General features: G+C 55.1%; 4 protein-coding genes across 4 annotated transcripts; 3 read left to right on the top strand and 1 right to left on the bottom strand.

The window, feature by feature from the left end:
• Positions 1 to 593: 593 nt before the first annotated feature.
• Positions 594 to 2,580, top strand: BDP81DRAFT_429776 (ran binding protein in the microtubule-organising centre). Its single transcript, XM_060590546.1, has 4 exons — positions 594 to 864; positions 958 to 1,034; positions 1,279 to 1,474; positions 1,662 to 2,580. The coding sequence occupies exons 1-4, from the start codon at positions 769 to 771 to the stop codon at positions 2,112 to 2,114; spliced, it is 822 nt and encodes a 273-aa protein (XP_060444108.1). The 5' UTR covers positions 594 to 768; the 3' UTR covers positions 2,115 to 2,580.
• A 277-nt stretch (positions 2,581 to 2,857) lies between these two features.
• BDP81DRAFT_376086 (ETC complex I subunit conserved region-domain-containing protein) lies at positions 2,858 to 3,870 on the bottom strand. The gene is made up of 3 exons (XM_060586732.1): positions 3,581 to 3,870; positions 3,392 to 3,502; positions 2,858 to 3,314 (listed from the first exon to the last, which is right to left on the bottom strand). Exons 1-3 carry the CDS (start codon positions 3,781 to 3,783, stop codon positions 3,005 to 3,007), a joined length of 624 nt encoding a protein of 207 aa, XP_060444107.1. The 5' UTR covers positions 3,784 to 3,870; the 3' UTR covers positions 2,858 to 3,004.
• An 89-nt stretch (positions 3,871 to 3,959) lies between these two features.
• BDP81DRAFT_429772 (mitochondrial F1-F0 ATP synthase subunit F of fungi-domain-containing protein) lies at positions 3,960 to 5,439 on the top strand. Its single transcript, XM_060590545.1, has 5 exons — positions 3,960 to 4,204; positions 4,281 to 4,295; positions 4,524 to 4,677; positions 4,745 to 4,810; positions 4,917 to 5,439. Exons 1-5 carry the CDS (start codon positions 4,157 to 4,159, stop codon positions 4,940 to 4,942), a joined length of 309 nt encoding a protein of 102 aa, XP_060444106.1. The 5' UTR covers positions 3,960 to 4,156; the 3' UTR covers positions 4,943 to 5,439.
• A 928-nt stretch (positions 5,440 to 6,367) lies between these two features.
• BDP81DRAFT_461747 (uncharacterized protein) lies at positions 6,368 to 10,242 on the top strand (the record flags this gene model as incomplete). Its single annotated transcript, XM_060593812.1, has 3 exons — positions 6,368 to 6,430; positions 6,621 to 7,113; positions 7,175 to 10,242. 3 exons carry the CDS (start codon positions 6,368 to 6,370, stop codon positions 10,240 to 10,242), a joined length of 3,624 nt encoding a protein of 1,207 aa, XP_060444105.1.
• Positions 10,243 to 11,541: the final 1,299 nt, after the last annotated feature.

The following is an 11,541-nucleotide window of genomic DNA, read 5'->3' as shown; positions in this document are numbered from 1 at the left end:
GGTTGTAAATCTTGGAGATGGTAGAGACAAGTCGAAACAGGCTGATCAAAAGAGAGAGGCTGTGCTCGCGTGCTATCTTTCCTCAAAGCATCTTGTCTGGTTCTCGAACGGAACATCTCGTGTCGAGGTGGACGATCCAATGGCGGGCTGGGCTCACACAGGCTGGCACAGGCTGGCACACAGGGTCTAGATGCAGCTCTCGTCTCCAGCAGCACAGGCACGCCGCACGTTGCTCAGCACCTCCCGTCGCCTTGGGCAGGTGAGGTTTAGCTCTGGTACCTGCCTGTCTTGTGCTTCTGGTGGGGCGCGCCCTGTGTTTTTTTCCATGCCCTGTTTAACCCCAGTTGTGGCCCCCCAGGCTGCGTGGCTGCTCTCAGCGCCTTACCTGTCTTACCCTATGGCCTAGATATCTTAGAGGCTTAGGTAAGGTATAGGGCCCTATGGGAAACGTTCCTCAGGTTTATGTGCCTCGGATTATCTAATCGTAGCTGCCCCACGCCAGGTGGTCCGGCTGATCCTGCGATTGGCCCTCTGCAGCCGCAAACTCTGGAACCGAATAAAGCTCCGCTCCAGCCTCTTTCTCTTTGTTCTGACGTTTCTTCCTTCTTCCACATCCAATCCAATTTCTTCCTCAGCATCTTTCTTTCAAACACTTCCTTCGCACAATCAAAACAAACGGGAGCTCGACTGGCCACTCAAATGTGACGACGGCCCAGCCCAGAGTCTGATCCTGTCTTGCTTTCCCTGCATTTGCGCACTTCCCATCGCATGTCAGGACTGCCGGACATCAACGACCCAGCAGCCATAGCAGTTTGGAATAGAGCTGCTGCGCGTCTCGTGCGGGAGACGTTGGAGAGAATCATGGTCCGTTGAGCTCCCTGTGTGCCTGTGTGCCAGTTGTGCTTCCACGCTGGCCACGTCTTTTGGCTGTTGGCAGCTAGCTAAGATGTCATTCAGACTTCGTCTGCGTCGACTGCTACACCCATGAAGCATGCCTTCGAGAGGCGTGTTCAGGACGTCAAGTCGCCCAAAAGGTAAGCATCTCTCTTCTCTTCTCCCAAGTCTTAGCCCGGCGCTAGCTCCGAGGCTACGTCTGGCGCTTCCCCCTCTCTCCCCTCCCAGCTCACATGATGATCAACTATCAAATGGGAATCTCTCCTAGCAATTACCATGCGGAGAACTCGATATAAAATAACCCTGACACTTTTGCTGTTTTGCACACCTTTTATCTGTTCGAACTTGAGCGAAGAGGACCTCAGTGCTGACATGAACTCTCAGCGACATCAACGCCCTGATCCTCGATTACTTGACGATGGAAGGATACCCTAATGCTGCCGCAAAATTTAGCAAGGAAGCCAACCTCCAACCCCACCAAGTCGACGAGACGATCAAGGTCCGCCAGCAGATCCAAAAGTCAATCCACACCGGAAGCATTCAGTACGCCATTGAAGCCCTGAATGACTTTGACTCAGAGGTTAGTTGTTTGCACTTCACGCCGTTACCCCCCACTTGCAGTGATTAGACATCGAGTTATCATGCACCACTCATAGCACCTTCGGGACACTTTGATGAGGAACAACCACTTTTTAATGAGCTTTCGTCTTCTACACCACTTGTTAGCATGTTTCTGTTTTGTACACATATTCTAACAAGTCACCCAGATCCTGGACCGCGATCCAACATTGCACTTCGCGCTGCTTCGTCTCCAACTTGTGGAGCTCATTCGGGCGTGCACGAACACACCTGGCGGGGATATCACTCCTGCCTTGTCATTCGCCACGAACCATCTTGGACCCCGTGCACCGACCGACTCGCGCTTCCTCAAAGACTTGGAAGAGACGATGGCGTTGCTTGTGTTTCCGCACAACGATCTCGAGCCGCAGTTAGCAGCCATCTTGCATCCAGACCTGAGACGGGATGTTGCGGATGATGTCAACAAGGCCATCTTACAGCGCCAGTCGGAGCGTAGGGAAGCCGCGATCCGACAGCTGGTCAAGATGAGGGCTTGGGCTGAGTCTGCTGCGAGAGCAGAGAAGAAGCCACTCCCTGAGAGAATCGGACTTGGCTTGAACGGGGACGAAAGTGACGGGCACGAACCGATGATGCTCTCGTAGAGCAACGGTGGTGAGGACTATGGCAGCGACGAGGAGGATATTGATCTCCCGCAAGACGGCATGTCGAGTGATGGCAGTCGGTCAGAAACAGATGACCTTCATTGGCCGTCTTTTGACAGCCCATATACCGTCCAGGTCGAGGAATAGAATCGCATCCTGGGAGCGGAGAGCTATCACGAGGGCGTGGCACATGTCGCTGACGACGCTGAAGACCGCCATTTGGTTGAGTTGATCATGGAATACCATGAAGAAGACGAACATGATAGCTAGGAAAGAGCGCACGGCGTTTAGAGCAAGCAGGGTTTGACTTTGGGGTACGAGCCAGGATTGGCAAGTCTTGGAGGCGTTCAACATTCGGTTACGAATGCATGAGATCATGGTACATATATCTTTAATTGTTCACGACGTCGGGTCAACAGATGACCGATAAACGAATAGAAGCCATCATGGCAATTCCCGAACTTAACCTGCTGTCTTTTTTTTTTTCCGTGAGCTGTCTTGTACTGGCTTCTCAAAAACACGGCCATGCCACCGTTGGTTCTTCATGGCTACACAACCAAAGGCTTTTGCCCAACTTTCGTAGTAGGTAACTATTCGTAGCTGGAGTTGATGGTGTTTGATTTGAGTGGAGACATTTGGGCCAATCACATTGAGAGAAAGTCCGATTACAGCTCAACATACTAACTTTCCCGCCTGTTCATCGAGAAACTCGGCTGGAATATCAAATTCACGTTGACCTCCCATGATGTTTCAATTTTTTATTGCTTTCTTTCCCACAACCGTCGTCTTCACCACGTTCTAGCTAACAACGGGGTGTCTGATCCCTGGGCGAGAAGGAAATGTCTTGAAAGGTTTATATACAAGTAGTATCCGTACAGCAGTCTCCCCCTCTATTTAGTCCGAATGTGCTTAAGCTTCTTGGGCGAGTACAAAAAGTTGTTGGCGTACGCTTTGGGCTTGATCCGCCTTGACTGGGGCTCCTGGACAAAGTACTCGTAGCCCTGCTTCTCGGCAAAGTGGACGGCGTCCTCCTTGGACTTGAAGTTGAGCTTGGTGCCCTGCATCATGTCGGCCGACGACTGCCAGCCCATGAGCGGGTTCTCCCAGCGGTGGCCCTTGGGGAGGATGTCCCAGTCCATGCGCCAGTGGTGGCCCTTCCAGTTGCCTGATTGCGTTGCGGGCTTGGATTCCTGGTAGATGCTGTGCAAAGGTTTCGTCGTTAGTCTCTCTCTCTTGTTTCGATGATGTATTCTAGGAATTGCGATGGCTATTCGTACCGGACTGTGCGAGCCTGGAGCTCCATGGGGGCACCGGAGATGACGGCAGCCTGGACATAGGGAACGTCTTCGCTACCGTTTTGGAGCTTCTTGGGGGTCGGGGTGAAGGTCCTGCGCAAAGACGGGCCAATTAGCACTCTTATTTCGCTGGTCTATAATGATGCAAGAGTCCTCCGAGAGCTTCCTTACGAGGTGGCCTTATCGGCGGCGATGCTGTAGTCGGGCTCGTTCTGCTCGGTCGAGGGGGGCACGGCGGAGGGCTGCTGTGTCGTGGTGCCGGTCGTGAGCTGGCTCTCGAATCGGCGAGCGGTTACGGGCGCGGAGACGGGAGCTCGGAAGGGAGCGGCGGTCCGCAGCAGGCGGGCTGCGTTGTAGGCGCGGAGGGAAGCCATTGCAACGGACAGTGTGGGTTTCGCTTCTCCCAATTGATGAAGCGCAATTGGCGTCGTCGTCGAGGACAATTAGTTTGGGAGGGCGACTATGGTGGTGGTGGTTGACGGTCGGCACTGGACAAGGCGGAAGGGCCTTGCTTGGGGGGTGCTGCGGAATGGAGCGCGCTGATTGGTCGCCGCAAGAACCTTGACCCGAAAGAAACGAGTGCTTTTCGTTACAAACCTCACTTCGGCAAACGGAGCGTCACCCTCGTCGTCCACCATAGCCATCAGCCTCTCCCCCTCCACGTCGAAATCGATAAAGTCAATTGATCCGATCAATTGACCGTTTGCGCCGTGCGACCCTTTCGATTCTTCGATTCCCCCAGTCATCATGAGCTTCGTCCCCCGCCGCGGTCTCTCGACCCTCATTCCCCCCAAGGTGCGCTCTTCTCCCTCTGTCCGACCGACGACCGGCGGCTATTGCTGGAACAACTTTACTGACGTGATGCAACTAGGTCGCCTCACCCAAGGTACGATTACAAATCCCGATTACACTTTTTTTTTTTTGCTGTTTTGATGGATGCGAGGTTGGATGGGAAAAGGATACCCGGCGAATTCGGAGGTTCGGGCGCGGGATACGGAGGAGCGAAAGGACGGAGCTACTCGGAGCTATGGATATTTTCAACAACAAACAGCAACAGCAACAACCATAAGGACCATACGGGCAGAAAGGGCTAACATGACGATTCCCCATACAGGCCCTTGGTGCGGACCCCAACGCCGTTCGCATGCAGCGCGTTGTCAACTTCTACGAGAAGCTCCCCCGTGGTGCCGCCCCCGAGGCTAAGCCCACTGGCATCCTCGGCCGTTACGCCGCCAAGCACTTCAGCGGCAAGAACGCCTCTGCGAAGCGTATGTTGCTCCCTGGATCGCAGCTGTGCATCGAGTACGGATATGAAGACTGACCGCTGTTGTGTAGCCATCATTCACGCCCTTGGCCTCCTCCTCGTCATCGGCTACGCTCAGAACTACTACTTCCACCTCCGTACGTCAACCCCCTCAAAGCATCAATTCAGACGAAATGTCGAAATGAAGACGAAGAAGAAGAGACGAGGCTCGTGTTTTGACGGTGTGATGCTAACGATTACTAGGCCACCACAAGAACAATGCTCACTAAGCGACTCCCATCTGGTTGTAGTCCAGCCTCTGGCTGTGTAATGGCATTGGGACCGTGTATATAAGAATTAGAACCTATTCTCCAGGAGGAGGCTCCTCGGCAAATTTCCTTTTCGTGTCCAGCGTTTATTCCTCAAGTGTGAATGGACAGAAAGAAAAGCGCAATCTGAAAGAAAACAAAAGGGATAGCCTGGGGTGTTCTCGTTCTCGGTCTTTGTAGGGCCGCTGACAAGTCGAGCCGAGAGTTTGTTTCAGCTAGTCAAAGATTAACTGAGTGATATTGCGTAATGCTCATCCAGCTCGAACTTGCTGGAAACGCGATATGATGTCAGGTATTCAGTGAAAATGATGCCAGTATGGAGAGCAGTGATGTATAAGGGGCCACCAAAGAGTTTGGCTTGCTAGGTGGTGTCTACAGCTGTCTAGTATCTCATGGTCGGCCTGAAAACATCAAGAATATCACTGGTTTTCTACCTTCACAGTCATTAAAGCAGCTGCATTCGGAGAGTGCGGAGGTTGCCTCATTGTTCATGAATGCTCAGACGGAAGGCGCTCATCAATGCACTGGATCCAAGAATAGCCTGCTGGAAGTCAGGGAATCCCGCGTTGTTTCCTCCTGTGCTTTCCCCAGCCCACAAAGCCAGCGCTTTCCGCACTAGGCCGAGCTGAGCCATGACACACAGTGTTTTGGGGGTACAGTGCACGAGGCTGACACACTGTCACAGCCTTCCCACCTCAGTCTACTCTGTACGTACCCCGTAAGGTAGGTAGTCTAAGAGAATCCAGTGACCACGTCGGCGGGCAGGTACCCATCGGGGCCCACTGTTTTCCCTCACCTGCCTCCTGCCCATCCTCCTCGCACCGGACAGCAGCACTGGACAGCACTCAGCAGCACCGCCAGCAGTGAACAGTCAGCACTTTGGCTGCTCCCCTGCCGCACGCTAATCCCTGATTAGGCGACTGCAGCTCCTCTAGGAAAATCGACCTCACAACCATCACAGCCGCATAGGTGTGCCCTTCTCTACCACCACCTCACCCCCATCAGCCCAGCGCTCCTTTTTTTCCTCTCTTCCCTCCAAACCCCCCCCTTCGGACGCCATACCTCGACGACGACGACGAAGCCGACGACGTACGTCTTGCTGGTTGGGGAACTATCCGAATTTGCGATTCCCAATATCGCATTCGCCCCGCGATTCGAAGAAAGGTACACGAAACCGCTCGATTTCTGCGACTCGTCGCTCCCCGGCCCATACAGAGTACCTACTCCATCATCAATTCCAACCAACCACCAACCACCACCACCATCTCGACCCTCGACCCTCGACTACTCTACCTTACACCCGACCCCAGAACAAGTCCTTTTGGTGACTCGAGCTCGGAACAGCCAAACATCGCTCTTCCAGCGCAGAACATCCGACGACGTATGATGGCAACTGAAGCCACCCTCGCCGCCCCCGTTGATGCTTCTGTCCATTCTGACCCCAAGCTCGTGAGTTACCTCTTTTCCCCTCCCCTCCCCCCAGCCTCACACCGCTGGTGCCCTGCCCCGTCGCCGGATGATACCCGCGTCCCCTCTTCACTCGTCTTCATTCGTCATGCCCCCATGCGAACCTCACCCTGTCGCCCTGTCGCTTGTACTTTGGCTAACCTAGGATCCTTTCGGAAACCCCGCCGAACAGACTAACGACGCTGACATCGACTCCCAAAATGTCGGTCCAAATCGCGCGAGACTGAACGGTAGTCCCGCCGTCGATGACTTAGAAAATAAGCACATCACCGGTGTCGAAGATCAACTCAATTCAGCAGATGTTAGTGTTAGTGGAGGGTCGGATACGGAGGCATCGCGGGCTGCTCGAGATGGAGACAAGGGACACGGCAGGACGTCGTCGACCGTCAAGAAGCCCGCTACCTTCAAGGCTGTCTCGGTCAACAAGACCTTCCTAGCATCCAAGGGCCCTACGATTTCCTCGACAACCAAACCCGGCGAAAAGACGAACTCAGCCTCGATCCTCGGCTCCTCCCCGTCAGGAAGCTCGATCCTGTCTTCGCGACCGAGACTTGTCGCAAAGTCGGGTACTGGGACAGGTTCTTCCCCGGGACTCAAAGCGGCCGCCAACGGCGCCACGCCCGCCTCTGGCCCAGACCCCAGCGCAGTATGGAACAAGAATCGACGTAAGGCGACTACTAGGTCTTTGAGGTGGTTGCGGTCATGTGCTAATATAACGTACCTCAGCTGTCCCAACCCCGGAACCCAAAAAGCTTACGGATGAAGAGCTTAAGAAGTATGGCATCCATATGGCAAGCCGTCTTGCCCCCGAAAGCGGACCGTCGGCACAGGGAAATTGGGCAGATATAGAAGACGACGACGATGACTGGGCGCCCGAGACCATCACCTGGACCGATGGTACCAAGACCACCCTCCCGCATCCCGACGAAGTACCTGCGCCGCCGCCGCCCGAGCCGACTCCTGCGCCACCGAAAGAGAAAGTTATCGAGAAGCCGAAATCTCCTGTACCACCCCCTCGAACCACCGCTTCGCCCTCGATTAAGACTGGCGGGCTTGCATCTGGCAAGGGGCTCATCCTCAAGGCTGGGTCTGCCGAAAAGCCTACGCTCGTCGCCAAGCCACCTGCACCTCCGACGCCAGTGAAATCGCCCTGGGCAGCTCTGCCTCCTGTCGAGAAGGCTCCTCCCCCAGTCATCGCGGAGCCGCCTGCCCCTCAGCAAGGCGCGAGATATCCTTCAAGAGACCACTCCACAAATAACAACGCTCCGCCCTACCATGCCAAGGAGATCGCTGCTGATGACTTCAACCGGTCGGCTTGGAGAGGAGAAGGTGGTCCCCCTGGCGGAAACCGAGAACTGTTCAACTCACAATCCGGGCGCTACGAGCCGGTACCGGCCGATCGAAGAGGCTCCTTCCGATCCGACGCCCATCCTAGGCAGCCGGCACTGTTACAACGACCGTCTCAATCCGATCATCCGGAGCCGTCCGCCGCTTTCCAGACAAGCAGGAACTCCGTGCCTGACGGCCCCATGGGTAGGCGCCGTGGATCTTCTGTTGCTAGCGGCGGTAGCGGATCTTACTTGCAACGGCCAGGCAAGGGACATGAGCTTCCAGGTCCTCCCCAGGACTTGTTGAATGCTCGTAGAGGATCGATGGCTGGCTCAGTTGAAAGCCCCATCTCCCCACGGAATTTCTCGCCTTCAGGCTTGCAACATGGTTCTCGGATGCACGGCAACCAGCAATGGCAACCTCGACCATCTCCCGGAACTAACCATGCCACCCTGCATTCAGCTGGCCCTCAGACAGACGGAAGACCAGCCGCACCGCCACCAATGGCGCGACTGGAAGAGGATCTCGAGATACAGAAGAAGGTCATGCGTGAGAAACGCGAATTGGCAATGCAGAGGCGACGCGAGGAGGAGGCTCGGGAGGAAGCTGCGAGGAAGGCGCGCATTGCGGCGAAGTTGGAAGCCATGGGGCCAGCCCCGGAACGCAAAAGCGAGAAGAAGGAACCGTCACCAGAAAGTTCCAACGCAGTCCCAGTGCATGCGCAATCCCGGCAACAAGATGGGTCTGCTAATCAAGAGACCGGCTCTCAGCCGCCTGTCGCGAGCCCCGACTCATCGGCTGTCCCGTCAACTCCCGCCAACGCCAAGGATAAGGCCTACGGCGAAAGACCTGTCACCGCAGGCGGAGAGCATGCGAGACGACCAAGTGGCTCGGAAGCAAGGCAGCCCAACTCATGGGTTGCGCCTACCCCTCAACAAGAACGGCTTCCGACTTGGGGTGCGGCTGGCCCTCAGGCTCCTCGTAACGTCTGGGGATCGCCTAACAATGATCGCGGACTGGGCAACGGTACCTTTAATACTGACTTGGGCCGTTTGCCAGAGCCACAAGCGGCCGGAAAGGGTCCAGCACCCATCGCACCCCCTAGCGCTCAGCGAGCGCAGGTTCAGATACCGCCCGTTCCCCAGGCTCGTCCTACAACGGGCAATGCTCGCGAAGTGAATGAGATGAGAAACAGATGGGCCCACTCGGTTCTGGAAGGGGACAAGATCGTACTCGACGAGAAGAGGTCGCAGCGCCTCGAACGTGATCGGACTTTGGTGGAGCGCGGGCTTACTATTGAACAAGCACAAGCCACGATTAAAGATACTTGGCGGCCATCTGGAGACGGAAGACGCGATCCTGCACACGTTATTCACCACGATGTTGCTCGCGCTGCTGGCTCTGTTGACCACTCGTCTGTATTACCCCCCACAGGACCGTCAGCCGCCACTCAGTCTCGAAGTTCCTCCAGATTCTTCCCTCCCAAGGACAGCAGACACGATTCCTCAGCTTCCCATGCGGAACCGTCGAGGCCCAACTCACCTTCTCCGCCGCCCCCGGATATGCTCGGCCATCCGGCCTTCGATGGAGACGCCATGCACCCTCACGTGTCTCTTCCCCGACCGCATCCCGTTGTCAAGTTACCACCTTCAGCTGCGGCGGCGCAATCAGCGGCACCAAGGTCCACTGGGCCATTCGCTTGGGCAACGCCGGCTGGTTACAAAGATGGCCAGGCAGCTCATGGTCGTGGACCTTACCAGCAGAACCACGTATCCCAGCGGTCGCAAGATTCCGCAGGAAACGAAAACTGGCAAGATAGGATCAACAACCTGCTCACAGGACGAAAGCCCAACTCTCCACCAAAGGCACCCGGTGTCGAGCCTGTCACTAAGAGTGCTCTCGACTACTCTGGCCACTACAATCCGGCTACCGTCTCCCTACCTCGTTCGGCCACCCAGAACTTGTCAGACGACGTGAAGTCTTTCACTACAAAGCCACTGGCGGAGGAATGTTTTGAGGAGCAGGAAATGGGGTCGCTTCCACGCATTCATCTTCCCCACAAGACGCCGGAGGCTGCATGGCAGCCTGCTACCGCCCCCATCAAGCCTCTGCCGAGACGCTTCTGGGTTTCCGACATCGAGACTGTTCGCTCCTTATGGTTCCCCCATGAGATGTCGACTAGCGGCAGCGTTTATCGCATTCTTCTTCCCGGTATGGCCGACGCCAGGACTGTTCCGCTTCCTTTCTCTAGATCAGGAAGCAATCCACGACGATCCAGTGGCCGTGGTGGTGGTGGGCAGCGTGGATCGGGCCCTAATCATCGAGGCGGCAAAGGCCGAGAGCCTTCGTACTCTGGTGAGGCAAGCAGTTCGACACCTCCCCCAAGCCGAGGAGGTCGCGGTGGTTACCGTGGCCGCGGGTCCGAGAACTGGTCCCGCAGAACTACCCCAACGCAGGCAGCCTAAAAGCTGTCATCACTACAACTTCAAATCCTTCACAACTTTGTTGACTTGTGGTGGTTAACATACACTACCAATCGCAGCCGGCAGTATCAACGGCCGACGAACACCGCACAAATATTGTTCCGCATGCTGCAACTGTAGCATGCACGAACTGCTCCGCCACGAGCGGTAGGCAGTGTGTACCATCTCGAAAACCTTGATTATTTTCGCAGAGAGCGCTTTGCGTTTTCAGACTTTACGGACCCTGACTCGATCGAATCGCTTTGGTCGGTCGATATATGAGCTTGACCGGCCGGGAAATCTGGCCAAGACGCGGACAAAGGGGTGGATGGAAGCGAGAGCGAAGTCTTTTTGTGATTTCCTTCTCTTCCACTCTCACGACACAAACGAGCTCCATCTTCCTCCCATTAAATAACGCTACCAACCCGATACGAGAACCCCCTTGCCCGGCTTTTCAAGTCAGAGAGGGAAAACACTGGTCATGTTGACCAAGGTCCGGTGTTTCTTCGTACGATTCATAACCATGACACGCATAACGAACGGCCGGGAGGTCAAAGGAAGGTTGGCTGGCGGGTGTCCTGGGAGTATCGGGAGGGGCAACGCGGTCTTTTACAAACACCTGATGTGCAACGGAGAGGTGAGACTACAGGACTCGGAAATGGATGAGTGTCTTTTCTTTTAAACAAAGCGTTTACTCGGTCACTGCCAGCGGAAGGACAGTAGGCTGCTTTGTGGGCAGTTGACGTCCAGGGTAATTGCAGTTCAGAAAATACACAAACAAATGATGAAAACTCTGTTTTCACTGTGCCCTTTATTCATCTTGTCTTGATTGTGACATTGTCATGCATGAGTGCTTAATTTCTGAGCTGAGGAAAAGTACCAGTTTGATGGAGGTGCTCATTTGAATGTTCAGATAGCATGTATGACTTCGCGTTGTGTTTATGAAAGTTCGCGTGAGAGCATCCATCGTGCCCATTCTTGCGCCAATCGACACATGAGGCAATATCCAGAGACAAGTTTACTATAAAAAGGAACATAACTTAGGTACACAAAGGGGTATTACAAATTACAGTACATATCAGGACGCCGAGTCGACGACCCACTCGGACTTGAAGGTCCCGCCGACGATGAGTGCTGCTCTCCTCCTCCTCCTTCTCCTCCTCCGTTCGTGCTCATGAACAAGATATCGCGAAGCTTCTTTGCTGAATCACCTGGTCTTTCGTGGTGCGGTGGGGTCCCCAGGCCGATCAGCCGTAGGAACTTGGGGACGAGGTGGCGCCAGACTTGGCGGGTTGAGGGGAG

The sequence above is a fragment of the Colletotrichum phormii genome, assembly GCF_030913505.1.
Source record: "Colletotrichum phormii strain CBS 102054 chromosome Unknown BDP81scaffold_12, whole genome shotgun sequence".
In the NCBI taxonomy this organism is placed as follows: Eukaryota; Fungi; Ascomycota; class Sordariomycetes; order Glomerellales; family Glomerellaceae; genus Colletotrichum; species Colletotrichum phormii.
This window is presented reverse-complemented; position numbering and strand designations above follow the sequence as displayed.

Excerpts from the sequence above, each read along its gene's own strand:
- BDP81DRAFT_429776 (XM_060590546.1), top strand. The coding sequence starts at position 769 with ATGTCAGGACTGCCGGACATCAACGACCCAGCAGCCATAGCAGTTTGG. Across the intron at positions 1,035-1,278 it reads GACGTCAAGTCGCCCAAAAG|CGACATCAACGCCCTGATCC; the intron begins GTAAGCATCTCT and ends ATGAACTCTCAG. Across the intron at positions 1,475-1,661 it reads TGAATGACTTTGACTCAGAG|ATCCTGGACCGCGATCCAAC; the intron begins GTTAGTTGTTTG and ends CAAGTCACCCAG.
- BDP81DRAFT_376086 (XM_060586732.1), bottom strand. The coding sequence starts at position 3,783 with ATGGCTTCCCTCCGCGCCTACAACGCAGCCCGCCTGCTGCGGACCGCC. Across the intron at positions 3,503-3,580 it reads GCCGCCGATAAGGCCACCTC|GACCTTCACCCCGACCCCCA; the intron begins GTAAGGAAGCTC and ends GTCTTTGCGCAG. Across the intron at positions 3,315-3,391 it reads CTCCAGGCTCGCACAGTCCG|CATCTACCAGGAATCCAAGC; the intron begins GTACGAATAGCC and ends ACCTTTGCACAG.
- BDP81DRAFT_429772 (XM_060590545.1), top strand. The coding sequence starts at position 4,157 with ATGAGCTTCGTCCCCCGCCGCGGTCTCTCGACCCTCATTCCCCCCAAG. Across the intron at positions 4,678-4,744 it reads CAAGAACGCCTCTGCGAAGC|CCATCATTCACGCCCTTGGC; the intron begins GTATGTTGCTCC and ends GCTGTTGTGTAG. Across the intron at positions 4,811-4,916 it reads GAACTACTACTTCCACCTCC|GCCACCACAAGAACAATGCT; the intron begins GTACGTCAACCC and ends AACGATTACTAG.